Genomic DNA, 22,370 nt, shown 5'->3' on the forward strand with positions numbered 1-22,370 from the left:
GCATTCAACCTCAAACACAAAGAGAATTCCTAGCCAATGATGTGCACCTTAGGGCAACTCCTAGGGAGAACGACCCGAGACTAATACTCTCGGTTATTGATTTGAATTGTGGACACACACTTTCTTTGTTTGATGCGTTATAGCTTGTTGGTTTAGACTATACACACGACATAATTCCATTGAAGAATTCTATACCGACAAAATATAGCTCATCATCAATCCCATCACCAATCCCCACAGTAGTCACAAGTTTCCTAGAATGGATCCTTAGCTCCACCCTCATCCTTCCATAATCCTAGAGCAATGCTTGCAACTCTCAGCTTCGGTAAGTGATCCATCATGGTATGTAGACTCAAGTGCTACTCACCATTGCACACATGATTCATCAAATATTCTCCAACCCTTGGATTACTATTTCATGAACAAGTTTTCACAGGTAATGGATTTGCCTATCTAGAATGTAGGTAATTCAATTATTCACAATATTCCTACTCAAGAAACATATAGATTGTATGATTTATTATATGTTCCAACCATAACTCAGAATTTAATCAGTGTCTCATGTTTTGCTAGAGACAACAGTTGAAGTGTTTGAATATATTATATTATCAAATGTACAGGGAATCAGCCTCTTTATAGAGGAAGTACAGAAATAAAAATAACTATAAAATAGAAAAGAAGAAAAAAATACTAACCTAAAATAAAGGAAAGATTTCTGATTATAAAATCCCTAAAATTAAGCTAAAATAAAAAAGGAAAAGATTTATAATTAATTCTATTTACGTAAACGATTCATTAAAGAAATTAGAAATCTGATTTTGATTTGATCTAGTCAACACTCCCCCTCAAGCTGGCTTGAAGATATCATTCATTGACAGCTTGCTTATTATGCTATCAAAAGTCTTTTTGGGTAATCCTTTAGTTAGAACATATGCTAATTGTTCCGTGGTTGGAACATATGAGATACAAATCTGTCCTCTCTTAATCTTTTCCCTGATAAAATGCATGTCAACTTCAACATGTTTAGTTCTATCATGCAACACTGGATTATGAGAAATAGAAATTGCAGATTTGTTGTCACAATACAACCTCATTGGTGGAGAAATGGAAACTTTTAGTTCTTGTAGGATTTTCTCTACCCATAGTGCTTTACATATTCCATGAGCCACTATTCTAAACTCAGCTTCTGCACTACTTCGTGCCACAACACTCTGTTTTTCACTCCTCCAACTAACCAGGTTTCTGCCAACAAAAGTACAATACCCAGATGTTGACCTTCTATCCATGGCATTTTCAGCCCAATCCGCATCTGTATAAACTTCTACTTGAAGACGTCCATGCTTTTTGTAGAGTAACCCTTTCCCAGGCGACCCCTTTAAGTACCTTAGGATTCTAAAGACAGCATCTATATGTTCTTGACTAAGTGAATGCATAAACTGGCTTACCATACTGACAACAAAGGCTATATCCGGGTGTGTATGGGATAAATAGATTAGCCTCCTTACCAACCGCTAATATCTCCCTTTGTCCATTACATTTTCTGGTTCAGCTGGCTTCAATTTTAAATTAGGCTCTATAGGTGTTTACAACCAAGTAATCCCGTCTCTTTTAAAAGATCTAGGATGTACTTTCGTTGGTTCATAAAAATGCCTTCCTTAGACCTTGCAAATTCAATTCCAAGGAAGTATTTTAATGAGCCAAGTTCTTTGATTTCAAATGTTTTAGCAAGCTTCTCCTTCAAGTCTTTTAGCTCCAAAAAATCATCACCTGTCAGAATAATGTCATCCACATATACAATTAAGATGATAGTTTTATTAGCTGCTGAATGTTTATAGAAAAGTGTATGGTCAGTTTCGCTTTGAGTATAACCAAGTTCCTTCACCACCATTCCAAGTCGTTCAAACCAAGCTCTTGGAGATTGTTTCAATCCATAGAGAGATTTCTTTAGTTTGCACATTTTATTCCTTCCCAGTTCGGCCTCAAATTCAGGTGGAAGTTTCATGAACACCTCTTCCTCTAGCTCCCCATTCAGGAAAGCATTCTTTATATCCAATTAATGTAAAGGCCAATTATAATTTGCAGCAAGAGATAAGAGAATCTGCACAGAGATGAGTTTGGCAATTGGAGCAAAAGTCTCTCGATAGTCTACTCCATAGGTTTGTGTATATCCCCTAGCTACTAACCTAGCCTTATACCTCTCTATGCTTCCATCAGCATTGCACTTGATGGTAAAAACTCACCTGCAGTCAACCAATTTTGTATTATGTGGCAGATCTACAATCTCTCAAGTTTCATTCTTCTTGAGTGCATGCCACTCTTCCATCACTGCTAATTTCCAGTTGGGATCATCTAGTGCTTCCTCTATGTTCCTAGGCTCAAACAGATTTGTAATTTTAGAAGTAAAAGCTCGATATTTTTTAGAGAGATTTTGGTAAGAGACATAATTAGAAATAGGATGGTTGATGCTGGTTTTTAGTACCTTTTTGGTGCAGGTTCTGGTTTCTTTCTTAAAGGCTATTTGCAAGTTATTATTAGAAGTGACAATTTCAGATTTACCTAGAAGTTCCTGAAGTACTACAGTTAGGTCGTCTTCCGGGTTTTTAGACTGGGCTGGTACAGAGATGATGAGCTGGTCGCTAGTCTTCTTGGGATATTTTCGAACATAACACTAAAGCTCCTTTTCTGATTGTGGTATTTCTTTTTCTGTTTGAATTCCAACTAATTCTGGCACAATTTTAGAATTGGTTTCCACATCTTTTTTTACAATTGTTTCAGAATTTACTTGATTAGTGAAAGTTGTACCCTCAATATGTAAGATACGAGTGGGTAAAGGTTCATGCAAAAAATTTTCTTCCTTTAGACTCTCCCCCTTAAGAGAATTTTTCTGAAAAAAAGGTTTCATATTCCAAAAAAGTAACATTCATGCTTACATGAAATTTCTTGTTGTGTGGATTGAAACATTTATAACCCTTTTGACTTGGGAAATAGCCAATAAAAATATATTTTTCTGCTCTTGGATCAAGTTTACTTCGATATGAAGGTGTATGTAAAAACACAATGTAACCAAATACTTTTATAGGTAAGTCAGAATGCAACCTACATGCTGAAAAATTCTTTTTGAAAGTATCCAATAGTGTGCAGTAATTTAACACACGTGTGGGCATTCGATTTATGAGATAGGCTGTTGTTAGGATAGCATCTCCCCATAAATACTTTGGAACATTACCCTCAAACATAATGGCACGTGTTGCTTCAAGAAGATGTTTATTCTTCCTTTCAGCAATGCCATTTTGTTGGGGTGTATTGGGGCATGTAGATTAATGTTGAATACCTTTCTTTTAAAGAAATTCACCAAGATTTTTATTAAAGTATCCAGTTCCATTATCACTTAATATTGAAACTTTTGTATCAAATTGTGTTTCTACCATTGTTGAAAAATACTGAAAAAATTTTTAAACCTCAATTTTTTCATGCATGAGATAGATCCAACATAGTCGTGTGTGGTCATCGATAAAAGTTACAAACCATTTTTTTCCAAATTAAGTTGTTATTTTTGATGGACCCCATACATCACTATGAATCAAGTGGAAAGGCTTAGATGCATGATAAGGTTGAGAGTAATAAGGAGCTCTATGGCTCTTTGAACGAATACAACTTTCACATTTAAGTAACGAATAATCAATATTCTTAAACAAACATGGAAACAAATGTTTGAGATATCGAAAACTAGGGTATCCTAGTCTATTGTGCCAGAGCATTATTTGGTCCTTTATAGGCATAGAACTTATACCACTAAATTCTTGAGCTATTTTATCCTTCGAAATATCCTCAAAATGATAAAGTCCATCCATCATCTTAGCACTGCCAATCATCTTCCCCGAGGTCCGGTCCTAAAAATACCATGAGTGTCAAAGAATGTCACAACATAATTAGAATCCTTGCAGATTTTACTAATAGAGAGGAGATTACAAGAAAGCTTTGGTACATTTAGGACATTTCTTAGGTCAATATTTTTGGACAATTTAATTGTACCTTTTTCAACAACAGATGAAAAACTACCATCAGCAATTCTAATTTTCTCATTTTCAAAGCAAGGAGAATAAGTTTTAAATAAAGGGGAGAAGCTGGTCATATGGTCAGATGCACCTGAATCGACAATCCATGGTGCATTCAAATTTGAGGTGCATTTAAGGGACATAGGAATATTAAAATTACCTGTTTGAGTCAAAGAACCACTAGGAGTACTAGACACAACTGGAATTTAACAGTCTTATGAGCTGCTCAACCTGTTCCTTACTCAATGATGATTTTTTAGCCTCATGAGCAGTTGGGGTAAAGCGTATTTTGGGACCAGGTTTGTTGTCTTTAAGATGTGCTGTTTTTCCATGAATCTTCCAGCAGGTTTCTTGGGTGTGACGAGGTTTATTGTAGTGGTCACACCAAAGATTGGAGGGGTGCTTCTGATTTTATGAATTTTTAAGTGCAACAGGTGCCACTAAGAGTGCATTAGACTCCAAAGAAGTTTGCTCAGTCTTGCCTTTTCCTATCATCACAGCTCTATGAGATTCCTCTCTTCTAACTTCAGCAAATACTTCTCCAATCGAGGGTAGGATTGCTCTTCCAATAATTCTTCCACGAATTTCATCTAGCTCCACGTTCAGGCCTGCAAGAAACTGAAATATCCTCTCTTCTTCCACTGTTTGTTGGTGGTGTTTGGCATCAGCGGCTGAATTTCACTTGTAGTTATTGAAGTGGTCAAGATCCTGATACACCCGCTTCAATGTGTGAAAATATTTGGTGACATTGTCACTCCCTTGTTGAATTTCTCTAGCTTTTAGAGTAAGTTCATAAATTTGGGATTATTCCCAAGATCAAAGTACATCTCCTTGACACTATCCCACAATTCTTTGGCAGTGGTATAGTACATGTAGTTACTACTAATATCCTCCTCCATTGAGTTCACCAGCCATGTCATCACCATGGAATTTTCGGTATCTCACACATTATATTGTGGGTCAGTGATGTTAGGTTGGCTTTGCTCACCGGTGAGATATCCAATCTTCCCTCTTCCACGGATATACATCTGAACTGATTGAGACTACCTAAGGTAGTTTGACCCATTGATTTGAAATGTGGTGATCTGAACTGAATAGGAGTTACCACTAACTAGTACCCATTGTTCAGATTTTAAATCTGATGGAGTAAAAGTGGTGTTCTCCTTCTGTTAAGGATTAATGACTGAGGAACTGTCAACCATAGCTATAAATCAGAGGCACAGTGCAGAGATCCTGCTCTGATACCAAGTTGAAGTATTTGAATATATTATATTATCAAATGTACAAGGAATCAGCCTCTTTATAGAGGAATTACAGAAATAGAAATAAGTATAAAATAGGAAGGAAGGGAAAAATACTAGCCTAAAATAAAGGAAAGATTTCTAATAATAAAATCCCTAAAATTAAGCTAAGCCAAAAAAGGAAAAGATTTATTTTTTTTTTTGGTTTGCACCAGGGTATCCATTAGGCCGGAAGCTCAATGACTAATCTCTCGGGTACTGCAGAGCCAAAAGTGGGCGACCCTCCCAAGCAAGCAAGCTCCATTCCCATCCTCCAGTGAGTATCAAATCCGGAAAAGATGGTTAAGGGACACGGACCCTCATCCTTCTACTATATCTAATTCTACATCATCTTTTAATACCGCACAACCAAATAACTCCACTCCTCTCACACATCCTACTCCTACTATAAATACTATACCTGTTTCACATACTGACACTTCTTTACCCTTATCATTTCCATCTCCACCTATCTTTAGTCACCACCTTATGCTCACTCGATCAAAAACCAAAAACTTAAAACCCAAGGCACTCAACACTACAACTTCTCCTCTCCATGCTCAATCAGATTCTCTTATTCCCAAATCTATCAAAAATTGAATATAAGGCCTTGGGTTTTCATAAAACTTGGATCCTTGTTGAAACCCCACCTGATGTAAATATCATTAGGTGTAGATGGATTTTTGCTGTTAAAAAGAACTCACAGGGTGAGATTGTTAGACATAAGGCACGTTTAGTTGCCAAAGAATTTAATCAAGCTGCAGGTATTGACTTTGATCAGGTATATTCACCCGTAATTAAGCCGGTTACAATTCAGGTTATCATCACCATTGCTTTATCAAAAGGTTGGTTTATCAAACAATTTGATTTTCACAATACAGTTTTTGAATGGTACTTTATCTGAAACTATATATATGCATCAACCACCTGGTTTTCAACATTCAAATCCTAATCTTGTTTGTAAATTGCATAAAGCTTTGTATGGCTTAAACTCTTACTTCTACTCTAGCTAAATTTGGTTTTCAATGTACTCGTTCGGATTCCTCTTTATTCACTAAGTTTTCAGGTCCAAACGTTACATATATTTTAATATATGTTGATAACATGCTGGGTACTGGCAACAATCAAACTGAAATTCAGTATATAATTAATCAACTTCATTCCACTTTTCTCCTTAACGACTTAGGACATGTGATTATTTTTTAGGCAATGAAGCCTCACATCACTCTTCAGGTCATATCTCTCTAAATCAGACCTAGTATATACCTGAATTATTACTTAAATCCGGAATGCAATACTCTAAACTTATGGTTACTCCTATGATCAGTTCTAATAACCTAACAGATGTGGACAGTGCTCCCTTTGATGATCCAACCCTGTTTCGATCATTATTAGGAGGCATATGGTATGTGATTCTAATTAGGCTGGATATTTCTTTCTCTGTTAATAAACTGAGCCAGTATATGGCCTCCCTTACTCAAGCACATTGGAAAGCTTTGTTACTTGGCAGGTACGTCCACTACAGCTCTTCATTTTTATAAATCCACTGATCTTTGTTTAATTGCATTTGCATATTCAGAGTGGGCATCAAACTTGGATGATCGAAAATTAACATCCAGCTATTGTGTTTATCTAGGATCCAATCTTGTCTCTTGGAAGTGTAGTAAACAAACCACTGTGAGCAGAAGTTCTACTGAGGCCGAGTTTCAAGCAGTTACAGTTGTACTTACAGAACTGACATGGATTCAAAACCGCTTTTTGGAAATTCGACAACACCCCTCCACTCATCCCACAATCTATTGTGACAATATGACTGTTGTCATGCTCGCTTATAATCTGATTCTTCATCATCGAACTAAACATTTTGAATTGGACCTCTACTTTGTTCGAGATAGAGTAACCACAGGTTTAGTAGCTATTACCCACATCTCAGGCACTGAGCAGATAGCTGATATCTTCACGAAACCGTTCCTAGCTGCTTCCTTTACAAAATTCTTTGGCAAACTCAGGTTGGCATCTAAGCCACCGTGAATTTGAGGGAGCTGTAGAGACTATGGGTATGGTCGGCAAGTCAGTTGTATTATCTAGTACCTTCCAAGTCTATTAGTATATGTAACTATAAAATAGTTCTCTCTCTCTCCTTTGTGAAGACACATTTTGATTTCATATTGATAGTTGAAATATCACAAGCTTTGTTCTCTTCTCTCTCTCTCTCTCTCTCTCTCTCAAATAGAGAGAGAGAGAGAGAGAGAGAGAGAGAGACTAATTTCATGGCTAGACTTTATGTGTGTTTTGATATAGGTATGAATCTTTGGCTAAGGGACAAATTTCATTCTTCTAAGTACATGCATGAGATTAAGTTTCGGGGCGATTAAAATGTTAGAAATCGATAGACCATAAACTATTAATAAAAACAATACGAGGAACAAATAAATGATAAGTTATGATGGCTAAAACATCTTGATAAACTAAATATAAATATTGAGGTTGTGGAAATATGAATTCTACGCCAATTTCTGAGTTTGTGTTGGCTTATTGTAGAGAGAAAATTTTTATATTTCTGGTCTTCGTAGTTAGCATAGTTCAGAGACAATATCTTCTCAAATAATATATTAATAGAAATTTTGAATAGTTTGGCAAAGGGTTTAGAATGAGTAAAGAAGTGAGAAAAGATAAGAGTTTTTTTTATAATGAAGTAGAAAAAATATATGAATGACAATGTGTAGAGATAATAGAAGAAAGAGGAAGATCACCTAGCATTTTTACATAGAAAAGGGAATAGAATGAAAAAAGAATGACTCAAATGACTCTTAAGTATGTGCAGATTGTGTTAGGAAAATCTAACTCGCATTTAGGTGAAATCTTCAATCTAAATCGTCACTTTGCAAGTTCGGTAAAATTTTCTACATTTGGAAATAGCTATTAGAGACAAATTTATAGAGAATTCAGTAAGCTTTAAAACGAACTTTTTAGACTGGTTAGCTACAACGCAATCTTCTACTATGAACTTTAACACATTTGTCTACCTAATTGAATTTAAATTTAATTTTGTATTATACTCAATGAATAAAGCTAATATTTTCATATTTTCAAATTTTAAATTAAATGTTAGTTTTCAAGTGCATTATATTCTAATTTTTTATTATGAAGTTAAAATTCAAAATTATTATAAATTTAATTAATTAATTATTGAATAATAAACATGATTAAAAAAAAACTGAGAAGTTAAACAGGAAAAGGGCCTCGATAAAAAATGATTGAGTGAAACAAAATTCTGATAGAAGGGAAAAAAAATATAGCAAAGATTGAATTGAGAATGACCAAGAGATAGAGGAAGAGGTAACAGGAAGCTTTGTGGATGGTAAGTGTTTAAGTTTAATGGCTTGCTTCCAGGAAGAGGAAATCAGATTGCAGAAGTGTTGCAGGGGAAGAAGAGACGACAGAATCCCATAAGAAAATTATAGAAATAAGGATTGCTCAAAGTGGTAACATTCCACTGGAATATTGCAAGATTAACTATTCTGCATGTTATATGGCAAAACTAGTGCAGGAATGTTATCAAATCTACAATACCTAAAGTAACACACAAAATGTGTCAAATTAAAAAATAACGTTTTAAAACATTAGGAATGTTGCATATGTTAATTATGTTTAAGCATCCTGGAAGTGCAATTGTGAAAGATTATGTAAATTCTAAAAGGGCGATAAAAGTCTCACATAACACCAGGGTTAATATTAAGAAACTTTATTCAGATAACAATTTGAACTTTTGAAGCATTACAAAACCAGCTGCCTGCAATGTCTTCGTCAGAAAACAGAACAGAAAATTCAATCAAGGAAATAAGAGGAATTCCCAGTTTTCCACCAAAAGAACCCGTGACAATTTCATTTCCCTGCATTTAAAAGAGAAGAAAAAATATATGAACGAATGCAGAAGATGTGATCATAAGAAATATGTATAGAGATTCCTACTCAAAGTAGGAGCTTTCTTCTGTGAGGAGAGTATATTTGCATCCCTGGTGGTCCAAGATTTTAATAAATCTTATCCATTAAAAATCTAAATCAATGGGTGAAATTAAAGCATTTTATTATATAAAAGTAATTTCTATTGTATTATTCTTCTCTTTCACTACCCGTTGACTTTCCTCTTCCCCTTTTTCACGTCTATAGGGGCAACTCATCTTCTTACCTTGTCCCTCGCTTCCCCTCCCTCCACCACCTTCTCTTCCTCCTCCCACCTTTTTCTTCTTCTACATGTGCACTACCACCTATGACGATCTTCCCTTAAAGAGAAAGAACTAAAAGAAGAAAAAAGTAAAAAAAAAAATCCTAAAGAAACCCACATTCTAAGACAATACCATATAACAACTAGCTACACACAATCATAAATTACAAATAGAGTAAAGTACTATTTTGGTCCCCCAACATTTGAGACAAATCCTAATTTAGCCGCCTAACGTTTCAAACGTTTTATTTTAGTCCCAAAAAGTTTTAAACCGGTTCAATGTTGTCCCACCATTAAATTTGACACAAACAGTTTGCATATTGAAGAGCCAATAATGTTCGATTTTAGTTCGTAAGTAAAATCGACCCATCAACGATCACTAATATAAACGCTTTTCATTTGATTCTAGAGCGCTGATGATCGATTGCTAGTATTTAGAATTTTGTACTAGGAGAACAAGAAGTGGAAGGGTTATAAGAAAGTTTTGGTTATGTTTCTCTAATACACAGAAATAAGTAGGTATGACTTAACCAAAAACGTTGTTAACATGCACATTACCCATTTCATTAAATACTCGTGTCAAATTGAATGGTAAGACAACAGTGAACCCATTTGAAACCTCTTGGGATAGAAATAGAATGTTTAAAACGTTATGGACCAAGTTAGGATTTGCCCCAAATGTTGGAGACCAAAATAGTACTTTTTGCTTACAAATAAATTTTTTTTATGACTCCTCCCTCAATCCCAGTAACATTTGTTTTGCATTGCTCCTATTGAAGCTTAGTTGGTAACATACAAGACCCATTTTGGTTCAAAGTTGGTCTGCATCATTGTATATAACTAGCAGCCATGGATATTCAGTCAACAACATGGATTTTTTTTTTATAGCGGCTTCTTCAAGTATCTGCCTAAGAAGTCCAAGGTTACTAATGTTGCAAGGAACATAAAGTGGAATGGGATAAAATGGAAGAAATGGAAAAAGAAAGATTTTATATTTATGTAAAGAGCACCATGATCCTGATTTTAAGTTCCCCCATCTAAGTCAGAACCCTCAAAATAAACCCATCTCCCCAAACTTTTAGGAGAAGAAACCAACTAGGAGAAAAGGATAAGCTGGTAGCTAAAATGGCATTACAGGAGAGGTAGCTTCACGTTTTCAGCAATATAACAAATAGCATAGCATGTCTATACAAAGAATTAATGTTTTACAGAAAGTTTGATGGTCCATGCATGTTAGTAAACTGCCATTTTGCTAAGAGCAGCATCTTAGGGCTCATCCAATCACTTATTAAACAGAAATCATAAATGAAGTACTGTTAGATACGCAACTCTTTATGTGCATCTACCGAATAACTTAAACTTTTAGGATAAATAGTCTCATAACATTAATTCTAATTCTACCTAAAAATGGTTTATCCCAAATTCTAAGCAGCACAAACGTAGAACGTTGATTAAATCACGGCAGTGTGGAAGTGATGAGAATTCATGATGGGATACCTGAGAATTGTTGGAGGGCATCATCGTAGGGGTCGCGGCGGCCTTCGACCTGGCTGATCTGGGCATCCCAAGCAAGCTGAGAGTTGTGGCGCTCGAAGGTCCAAAAGCCATAGGGCCTCATTGGGAGACTCCACATCTCCTTGGTCTTGGCGCACCTGTCCTTCACAGCATAGACATGCTCCCTGAACTTCTTATCCCTTTCCTCTGGATCCTCCATCATCTTTAGTACCAGGTGCCTCGCGAATTCCATTATGAATCCCATCTCTATTATCTTCGATACTCTTTATTTACAACACCACCACCACCACCAACAACAAAACAATCAACAATAAATCTCCTCACTTATAATAAACCCCAACCTACTATGCAAATATAGAATAATCAATTCAATTTAAAGTCAAACCAAATATAATTGACAAAGTAACTAGAAATTTCAGATGAGAAAGGTGTTTGCAAAATGGGTGCATTACATCTCTAACCAGCATCAAAACAAAGACTCGAAAGCAAAACAAGTTTCTGACAATCTTCTATCAACATATCTAGAATTGATTAAATGAAATAAGAGACATTGTCACAATCATTTGCAAAACAAACTTAGAGAAACGTTTGGTCGAAGTCAATAATATTATTATAGCTTCAAATGGGGGAAGACGAAGCCTACTCAAAGGAGCAATAAACAGGACCAGCCAAGAACCTCACTGTAATCAGAACAAGAAACTAGATCCATCGATGGTGATTGACCTGGCTCTCAAATTGTTTGTTTGAATGTTAGTGTTAGTTTTTTGTTTTTTAGTTGAGCAAGATAGATATTTTTCTTTTTCTTTTTTGTTTAGTTCTAGCCTTCTTGATAAAATTTGGCATTGGGTCACGGTGCACACTGCACTCTATGAGCAGGGATGTCAACCGAGCGGGAAGGGGGGCACGGGAGAGACCCCCCTGCTCCCCATCCCCATCCCCATCCCCGAACCCCAAAAACCTCCCCATCCCCGCCCTGATCCCCGTCGGGGGAAGATGGAGCCCCATTCCCCATCTTTCCATATTTTTATGAAAATTCCTAACTTAAATAACTAGAAGTAAACAAGGTGCAACAGAAACCCGCAAATCCCACTTTACCATAGAATCACTCAAGTAAATCACAAGCTTTCTTTCAAATTCCCTAAAATTCATTGCCCAAACGACAAAACTCAAATGCAAACAAAAGAAAGTAAAATCCAAACAAATGATAAAAAAATTAAAAATCCAGCTTGCAATTCAAGTGGTTGCATTTAGAAGGTTCCAAAAACAAAAACTCCTGGATTCGTTAACAACCAGTCAACAATTACGACAAGGTCGTTCCAAATGAATTGGAATTGGCAAACAAATAACGGCGACAACACCAATAACCCTCTAAAATTGGGGAACGACACGCATTGGAATAAGCAATTAAGCAACGAGAAACGCCACGAAATGGATAAAAGACCGACAAAAAGAGCACAAATTGAATCCAAACTTGAGTGCCAGAACCCAGTGAAAGTGAATACTAACTATAATAAGAACTGAAGAAGCTTCTTGAAAAACATTGAACAGTGAAAGAAAAGCATTTACAGGGAAGAAAATCGAACAGGAACAGAGAAAATTAAGAGTCGGAAACGTACCTCGAGAACAGGAACAGGAACTTTACGCTGCTGTGTTTATTTATTATTTACGAGTGGAGTGACAATTAGGTCTAAAATATTTCGTGTTCGAACAATTTAGATTTTGACAGAAAAAAATAATAACTAATAAATAGATTTTTTAGAATGTAACACGTTGGATATATTACACCCTTCTATCACTCCATGTAATAAAATGGAACAAAATTGTTTTGCTGTCATGTTACGTGAATTGACGTCTGTTACTACTACATCTGTAGTGGGATGACGTTATTTTGTAGATTTTTTTTTTTATATTTGTTTCATTTTTTCTTTAACTTCCAATTATCTACTGTGATTAACTATTAATCCTAAGAAAAAGTTGAAGTCAAAGAGTTTTGGCTCTGTAGTTACAAAAGTGATGATTCTTCTTCAACGTATCAACAAGAAAGAAAGTCAAAGAAACTGGTATTAGCAGAGACATCCTCAAGTCAGATAAAAAATGGTGATACTTTTGTTAATTAATGTAACTCTTTGTTAGTTACTTTTATGGTGGTCCCGTTGTTTTGAACAAATTGTTTAATCTTCTGCAAAATATAGTAATCCCATATTTTTCAACTTGTTTGCATGACACATTTTGTCACATTTAGAATTATTTATGTATTTGTTCCGTTTATTTATATATAATTGCTGAAACTAATGATTAGCAGAAAGACTAGTATCACTTTATGTCATAATAAAAAAAAGGACATACATGTTCTTGGTTCTTTAGGTAACTATTGTCCCAATTTATTCAAATGATAATTGTGTTTCTATTTAACAGATGGAGAAATTTGCTATTCTTGTGTTCAACCATAGGAAAAAATTTGTGAGGAACAAACGGGGAGAGTTGAGTTACCGGGATGGGTTAGTTGAGAGGTTTCCAGAGATGGATCTAGACCTTATGAACTTCTTTGATTTGAAGGAATTGTTCAAGAGCCTGGGATACGATGATTACAAAGCAATGATGTTGTTTGATCCGAATGTTACTAATTTTGAAGCCACTTTGCATCCTATTTTTGGAGATTCAGAGATCAATGCTTTAAGGGAGCACAAAATGCAAAACAAGAAATATGAGAAGTTATATATATATTTTGAGTATCATATTCTTAGTGGTGAAGATGCTATAGGATGTGATGAAGCTGGTGATCCTCCTATTTCTGATGATGACAGTGATGATGATGGTTACGAGAGCATTGAAGATGAGCTGTATAAGCCCCACTGCCTGATATTGACGAATCAGACACTGATATCGAAGAGCATGCAAGAGTAATAAAAAAGAAGAAGGCTGCGGATAGTAACCGTTCTCCAAATGGAAAGAAAGTTACTACTCCAAAAGAAAAGAAAATTACTAATGAAGAGACTCCTATACTTAGCAATTCCCCTAAATCTCGAAAGAAGAAGGAATATAAGAAAGTGAGGAGGAGTTCAAGACTGCAACAACGGATTACAAAGCACATGGAAAACTCTAAGTTAAGTCAGACCCCAATTGAAATTGGAGATAATGGAGATGAAGAACATCATGGACATGCAGGAAATGATGAAGAGGCTGGGGATGACCCTTTTGTTGGATCCTTTTTGGAGGAAACACGTGCTCACAAGGAGTCAGATGATGAGAAAGTGTTTGACTATGAATCAGAAGACTTGCACACTCCTATTGGAAGCGACGCAGAGAATGATGTTTGCAGGACTGGTTTTGATGACTTATCGGAGGGTGCTGAATGTGGAGAAGTGAAGCTAGAAATTGGTATGAAGTTTGACACTTTGGACCAGTTCAAGAGGACGCTAAAGGACTGGACAGTAGCTCATGGTAGAGAATTACAGTGGCTAAAGAATGACAAGCTAAGGTCAAGAGGCAAGTATGCTGAAAAAAATTTTCATTTCTTAATTTTTTGCTCATGGAATTCATGTAAAGATTGTTTTCAAATCAAGACTTTTTCTTTCCTGCGCATACATGCAATCGGGACTTTGGAAGCAATCAGGCAGACGTGAGAGGGTTTACTGAGAAACTTGAGAAGCGATTACGAACACAGTCAAAGCTCACACAAAAGGAAGCATTAAAACACATAAAGTAGAATTATAACATGCAAATACACTACAAAAGCATGCAAAGGGCACTTAAGAATGCAAAAGAGTTAGTAATTGGTAAGAAAAGTGAACAGTATGGCAAATTAAGAAATTACCTGGCTGAGATATTGAAAAGGAGTAAATTACCAATTCCGTCCTCAAATTATCAAGACACTGACAAAAATAACCTCCACTTTCATTAATGACAAAAATACACCTAAAATATTGAAAAATGCTACAAAAATATCCGACTGTAAATAAAAATCTATTCCGTTAATAGAGTTAGCTGAGCTGTCAAACGGATTCCATTACACCCCTTCCTCTGCTTTTCATTTATTCTCCCTCACTCCCTCCCTCCCCAAACCTCCCAGAAAGACCTTACACTTCACCCTCTTCACTCTCACTCTGAATCTATGGCTGCTGCCTTCCGATCTTCTCTGTCTCACGCTCTCACACCCCACTCCCCGCTCGTTTTTTTCTTCTCCCTTCTTCTCACTTTCACTTCTCCAACACACAGAACAATTTCTCATCAACTCACGCCGTTGTCTCTTTGTCTTCAACGGCAGAACCTCGTTGTTGCCACTGTTGCTTACTCGCTGCCCTTCCGTTGTCGTCAGAAGAGGATCTCACAGTTCCTTGCCCTCTTCACTCTCTCAGAAGATCTCTCAATCTTTCTTCTCAGATTCGCCATCGCCGTCACTGCTTGCTTGCCGCCCCTCCATTGCTGTCAGAAACCTGTCTTGCAGCGCCTTACTCTCCTCTCTCTAGGGCAGTGAGGAGCTCTCTCTTCAGCTTTTCTCTTTGTCATTCTTTCTCTTTGGATTCTATTTTTATTAGATTATTAAAAAAAATATAATGAAAAATTGTAGAATTGGCTGATTATTACTGTGGCTGAGATGAAGAAAGTGAGGCGTAAGGTCTATTCTGGGAGGTTTGGAAGAGGGAGGGAGTCACTGAGATGTTGCTTATTATTGTTGTAATTGCTTTAGGGAGTGAGGGAGGACGGGAGGAGAGGACAATATCACCGCAGGTGCCGTCGTTGAGGAGAGAGAGAAGCAGAACAACAAGGAGAGAGAAAGAGAGAGGCGGCGAGAGAGAAGAATCGAAGAAGGAGAAGTGGATAAGCAAGATGACAGAGCAAGACCATTGTCGTACTTGAGGGAGAGAAACCGTGGAAGAAGAGGCATCATCGTATTTCAGGAGAGAAATAATGAGGAAGATGTTGTTGCAGGAGCTTCAGCTAGGAAGATGATGTTGTTGTCATTGTTGCAATTTCGGAGTGACTGAGATATGTTGTTGTTGTTATTGCAACTCGCAACAGCTTCTGGGAGGTTTGAGGGAGGAAAAGAGTCACAGCAGATGATGTTTATTTTTGTTGTAGGTGCATTGGGGAGGGAGGGAGTGAGGGAGAATGAAGAAAAAGTAGAAGAAGAGGTGTAACGGAATCCATTTGACAGCTCAGTCAATTCTGTTAACGAAATATATTTTTATTTACAGTCGGATATTTTTGTAGCGTTTTTCAATATTTTAAGTGTATTTTTGTCGTTAATAAAAGTGGAGGTTATTTTTGTCAGCGTGCTGGTAATTCGAGGGCGGAATTGGTAATTTACTCTATTGAAAAGTAATTCTGGCAGCACAGCCTTGTTAGGAGTTGAGTCAATTCCACAATCTCCTCCACTTTTTGACAGACTTTATATTTGTCTAGATGCATGTAAGCAATGTTTTAAGGCAGGATGTCACCCATTGATTGGGCTGGACGGGTGTTTTCTAAACAGCTATTATGGGGACAATTATTATCTGCTGTGGCTCAAGATTTAAATAACCATTTCTATGTGGTGGCTTATGCTGTGGTTGCATCAGAGACCAAGAAAACTATGAAAATGATTTCTGACTCTATTGCTAGAAAATTTGAGAGATGTTCAAACACACGGATGGAGCTTCATATCTAACCAACAAAAGATAAAATTTTTAAATGTCTTCTTCAGATGTTAGCATGATTTGACTGTGTATTAGGCTTGTGGTACTGAATTGTATGTGTTTGTTGTTAGGGTCTGGTTCCTGCACTTCGAGAAGTGATGCACATCTGGAAAAACTTCTTGAAGCAATACAAAAATAAGCAAACCAAAGGTGCTGTGTGGGAGTGTGCTAGATGCACAACTGCAGTTGAGTTCAAAGCAAGTATGGACAAGCTAAAGAGAATAAATGAAAAAGCATGGGCCTATTTGGCTAAGTTTGAGCCTGCTGTGTGGGTCAAATCATACTTTAGCCACTGGGCTAAGGTAGATAATTTGACCAATAACATGTGTAAGGTCTGGAACTCAAGGATTGTAGATTATAGGACAAAACTAATATTGACTATGTGTGAAAAACTCGGATGTTATATTATGAGAAGGATGAAAAATCACAAGAGACTTTTGGGTGGGTACAAGGAAAAGATTGCACCAGTTCAACAAAAGAAGATAAAGATGCTAAAGAAGGCTAGTGATAAGTGGCAGCCATAATGGATTGGTGATGATGATAAAAAAAAGGTGTTTATTCTACTAATTCATTTATGCAGGTATTGCAGGCAGAGGTACTTCCCGCGAATATCACAAGCTATAGCTTTACTAGTACTATTTGGAGAGGATTCGTCCCACCAAGGGTTGAGTTGTTTACTTAGTTTGTACTGGTTGGTATGGTGAATACAAGAGAAAGACTGTGTAGATTATGTGTTATTGGCCAGAATGATAACATGGGTGTTTTATGTCATAAATCTGTTGAAACTGTTTTCACTTGTTCATTGGTTGTGAGCTCACTTGACAGATGTGGTGTGCTTGGTTGTTTGCTCTTGGAAGGATATGGACTATTCCAGGTACGCTCAAGCAATACTATGAAAGTTGGACGGATATATCAGCGAGAAATATGGAACGGAAGCGGTGGTTGGTTGGTTTTTTTTGTGGTCATCTGGACAATTTGGCTAGAAAGAAATGATAGAATCTTCAAAAATAAGGTTCAAGTGTGGTGGATATTATTAACAGATCCTTTACAAGTTACGATGAGTGGATTGGTGGTGAACCCTGTGGTTGTTGATGGCAATGCTGAAGATGGCTAGGGATTGTTATTTTTAGCGTTATGAGTTTTTGTTTCTTTTCTTTTGCTCCGCCTTGTTGTGTTGAGCTTTTTTATTTCAAAAAAAAAAATATGAGGTTCAGTGTGATGAGAGGAAGGTGTCAGTAAATCTAGGCTAGAGCACATGCACATGTGTGGCAACTCATAGATCATATCAAAACTTCCTAACCATAGAACTTTTTGGATTAGATGTAGACATAATTTGTTTGCTAAATTTTCTGATTTGGTTTGTTGTTGTTAACTTGTATGTGTCAGGAATGCCATGTGTGCATGTTATATCTGCTATAACCTAGAGAAATAAGCGACCTAAAGACTATTGTCACCCATGGCTGCAAATGACCTCATTCAATGTTAAATACCAAGATTGTATTCAACTAGTTCCAAGTGAGCAATATTGGGAGAGGACAGAAGGATCAAGACCTATTCCACCCAAGTTTAAGAGACCCATTGGACGTCTAAAGCTACATGCAAGAAGAAAAGATCATGTTGAACCACTGCTAAATGCAAATAAAGTTAGGAGAAGCTTCACGATGACTTGCACCAAGTGTGGCAAATTCGGCCATTACTCCAAAACATGCAAAGGAGCTCCAGTAACTAAGAAAGGAAGAAAATGAACCAGATCCTCGTCAAAGAATAATACATAAGAGGTATCGCTGTCTCACAATGCTCTCCAGCCAAAAAATCAAGAAACCAGTGCTGACCCCAACCCACAGCCACAAGTAAGCAAAGTTAATTGTATATTCACACTATTCTTAAGGATTTAGTTGTCTGTCTGCATTTTTACTAGGGATTTAAATGTCCTATCACTAACTTGTAACGGGTTTAGTGGTCCTACTATTGAAATGGTTAATCGATTATTTACATGCGTAGTCTGGTATAATAGCAATTGTTTCATTCATATCTATTTAGCCAAATCCAGTCCAAGAAGAAAATCCTAACCCCACTGTCACTACTCAAAATGTGGAACCAACTGGGTCTGTGACTAATGGAGCTACCACTAATACAAATGCTGCAAATAATTCTGATGATTCTATTCAACATAGAACTGTAACAACTGAATCTGACACTAATGTAGCTGATGCAACTGTAAGTTCTTTGTGGACGATATTGTGCCTACTGTATTTGTTTGTTTAATATCAAATGGATGTGGATCATAATGAATTTTTTTTGTGAATATTGGAAGATGTTGTAAAAGAGAGAAAAAGGAGGACAAAAGGTCCACAGGGTTCAGACCTCCTGGTCAAGCCAAAGCTCAATTCAGGCCTCTTGGACAATCCCAAGCCCAATATAGGCCTCCTGCTCCAATCCAGAACTAAATCAAGTTTCCATCCCAATTTCAAAGCCATAGTAAGCCCCCTTCAACAACAACTGTCCAAGGAAAAAATCCAACTCAAGTCCAGTCAAAATCCTCTGCTGCTAGGCCACTGAATCCAGCCTTATTTAGAAAAAGCAATCAATTATAAGGTCTGAACAACCTCCACCACAATAACCAACAAGCTCAACTGATGGTATTTTTGCAAAAATTATGGTTGCAACAAGTTCGGGAACAGCTTCAAGAATGATTTTCTTCATTCCCACCCCTAGATTTAATCCTTAGTTGAAGTCTTCAATGGATGAAACTGTAGTATTTTGGATATAATGGATTAGTAATTTGGATATGATCGATTAGTATTTTGGATATAATTTCTTTGGACTTAAATCCTGTTTTGAATTAGGCACAATATATTGTGCAGTTATGATAATGTTGCTATGTAGGTTTTCTTTTGATTTAGTAACACAGACAAGTGTTCAGTCTCTTTTTGGATGAACCCCTGTAATTGAAAATAATCTTTTGGAAGCTTAGATAATATAACAATGTTTTTTATGCCTATTATAGTTATTTGATTTCTTTCATTTCATCAATGTGAACATCAAATTCATTAACACCAACATCCATTATAGATCATACAATGATTCAAAAATAGTTATTCAATATCACATTCATAATAATACATTTACAAATACTACTACATTCATGCTTCAACTATCTAATTTGATTCACCCAGAATCCTTGCTCCATACATTTGCAATTAAAAAACTAGCCATAAAATACACAACATTCCTAAATCTACTACCAGTAATTTTGTTTGGAGTTTTCTTATTTCTACAGTCCATTTCCAATCTCAGAATTCTCTCCTCCAAATCAATTAATCTATCCTCCACTCCTTGCTTAGAACTTTGAACCTCCACATCTCCAGCAACATCATCCAACCATCTAAAGAACTTGCAGTATGATAAATTGTCCTGTAAATGGAACAAAAAAATATACCATGAATGATAGCTATGAATTTCAATTCAATGGAACACTCAAAACTCAAATAATAAAAACAATTCGAATTAACACTTACCCTATAGTTTGGGCATCCTAAGAACAACCTATCCGGATTCTCTACTGTTCCAGACTCGTATATTGTTGCATATAGCTGACAGTTACACTTGGGCGCGATTTTATTGCTGAAAGCCTGAAACCTCTTCCATGTGTTGAGTCACCCCTACAATTCCTACCCATTCCTTCATTCCTTTTCTTTTGGCACCTCGTATTTTTGGAGCTTTTGGTGCTATTCATTTTGCGTTGTGTTAGGGTTTTGTTTTAGAGTGAATAATTGGAGATTCTGAAAAATTAGGGTTTTGGGCATTTTAAATTCAAACAACATAGAAGGACCAATTTGTCCTCCTTATTTAGAGTAATTCCAATGTGGCATTTAACGGATACCTCAAGATATTAACAGTCCACGTCAGAGGCGCCGTTAGATTTACTAACAGAAGGATGTAACGCGTCCATGTTTCATTTTCTAGGGGATCTATTTGTCACTTTTTTTTCCTTTAGGGTCTAAATTGTCCGAATACGAAATCCTCAGGGACCTAATTGTCACTTTACTCATTATGTATTTATTTCTACATAGATTTCAAAAAAGAAAAATATTTTTTCTTATTTTGTATTCGCGAGATTTGTTTACAATCGTTTTTGAAGGGAATAGAAAAATTTGTAATGATACAATTAAATAATACTAAAAAACTAATTCTTTTAGTGAATATTAATCAATTATTTTTAGAAAAAACAATAAATAGGTCGTCGACTAATTGAGAAAATACAAAAACATTACTTATCTTTTAAAAAGTGAGACATCTAAGTCTTTATCACCTATTTGTCTTTATATATTTTTGGACAAAAAAATTTAATTGTCTTGCATTTTTTAAAAAGTGAAAGACGTTTTTGCAATATTTCAATTAGTCATGAACTTATATATCTTTAAATTAAAAAGTCAATAAACTATTTGTCTTCTTATTTCTTAAGATTAGTTTATAAATTTTCAATTTAAAATCCTCTAAAATAAGAATTTTAAATTTTTATTAAAAATAATTATTCAAATCAGTTCTTGAAATTGTTAAAATTAAACATTTTATTCTTTTAAATTTCCAAATATATAAAATATATTAAAATATTTACTCCTGAGACAAACTTCTATGACATAACACAGTCTCCTCGTATTATCTCACGGAAGAGAGATAAGGAGAAGGAAAAAAGAGGAGGGTGAGAAAAAGGAAGAGAGAGAGAGAGAGAGAGAGAGAGAGAGAGGGGGAAGGAGAGGGAGAGGGAGAGGGAGAGAGGGGAGAGGGAGATAGAGAGGACGGAGAAAGAGAGGGGGAGAAGGGAGAAAGAGAAAGGAGGGAGAGTAAGATAGAAAGAAGGGAGAGAGAGAGAGAGAGAGGGGGAGAGAGAGAAATGAAGAGAGAGAGGAGAAGGAGGAAAAAGTGAGTGAGGGGACAAATAGAGAAGGGAGAGAAGATATAAAAAATTATTTTTTATATGTTAAAATTTGTTTTAGTCTATAAACCAATTCAAACAAATTTTTTCAATTAAAATTAATTTTATTTTTATGAATTGATTTAAATTGGTGTACTGTATTGTTAATTGATTTAAAACTATTTTTTATGTGACAAAACAGTTTGATTCAGTTTCTAAACCATTTAAAATAGTTTAGTGTAATTTCAATTTAGATTATGAAAAAACTAAGCCGCGAACACTCCTAATTATAACTGCGAAATGAGTGGATGACTGAATTCGAATCAACCTAGGCTGAGCCATAATTGAATTCGACACTAGCTGATCAATAAATAAGTTGACTTATTCCACACATTTTTTATTTTTGAATAAACCTAAATTATTAAGAAAAAAAACTTTTTTACTTAATGTTCGAGTCAAAAGATTTTATGATACATTTATATATTTTCATACTTAATTAACTAAAGTCTGCAAAATTTAGTTAAGAAATTAATATTACAACAATAAGACTATATTGAAAAAGAAGACAAAAGACTAATGACCAGTTCACTTGAACCCGCTTAAAATGGTCCGTTTATAAATGAGTTGTATTTTTATGAGTAAACGCCTTTTTCGGTCCTTAACCATTTGCTTGATGGACTTCCCACCCCCTAAGAAATCTAAAAC

General features: G+C 35.9%; 1 protein-coding gene across 4 annotated transcripts; it reads right to left on the reverse strand.

The window, feature by feature from the left end:
• Positions 1-9,048: 9,048 nt before the first annotated feature.
• LOC112720612 (uncharacterized) lies at positions 9,049-12,950 on the reverse strand. Of its 4 annotated transcripts, none has more exons than XM_072206674.1 (3): positions 12,692-12,950; positions 11,058-11,416; positions 9,049-9,228 (listed from the first exon to the last, which is right to left on the reverse strand). In XM_072206674.1, exons 2-3 carry the CDS (start codon positions 11,317-11,319, stop codon positions 9,221-9,223), a joined length of 270 nt encoding a protein of 89 aa, XP_072062775.1. In that variant the 5' UTR covers positions 11,320-11,416; positions 12,692-12,950; the 3' UTR covers positions 9,049-9,220. The 4 variants fall into 4 exon arrangements, with proteins under 4 accessions (XP_072062775.1, XP_025627388.1, XP_025627389.1 ...); XM_025771603.3 differs by having other exon boundaries at positions 11,058-11,338; positions 12,692-12,913; XM_025771604.3 differs by having other exon boundaries at positions 11,058-11,338; positions 12,642-12,700.
• Positions 12,951-22,370: the final 9,420 nt, after the last annotated feature.

Source organism: Arachis hypogaea, chromosome 11, assembly GCF_003086295.3.
Source record: "Arachis hypogaea cultivar Tifrunner chromosome 11, arahy.Tifrunner.gnm2.J5K5, whole genome shotgun sequence".
Classification (NCBI taxonomy): Eukaryota; Viridiplantae; Streptophyta; class Magnoliopsida; order Fabales; family Fabaceae; genus Arachis; species Arachis hypogaea.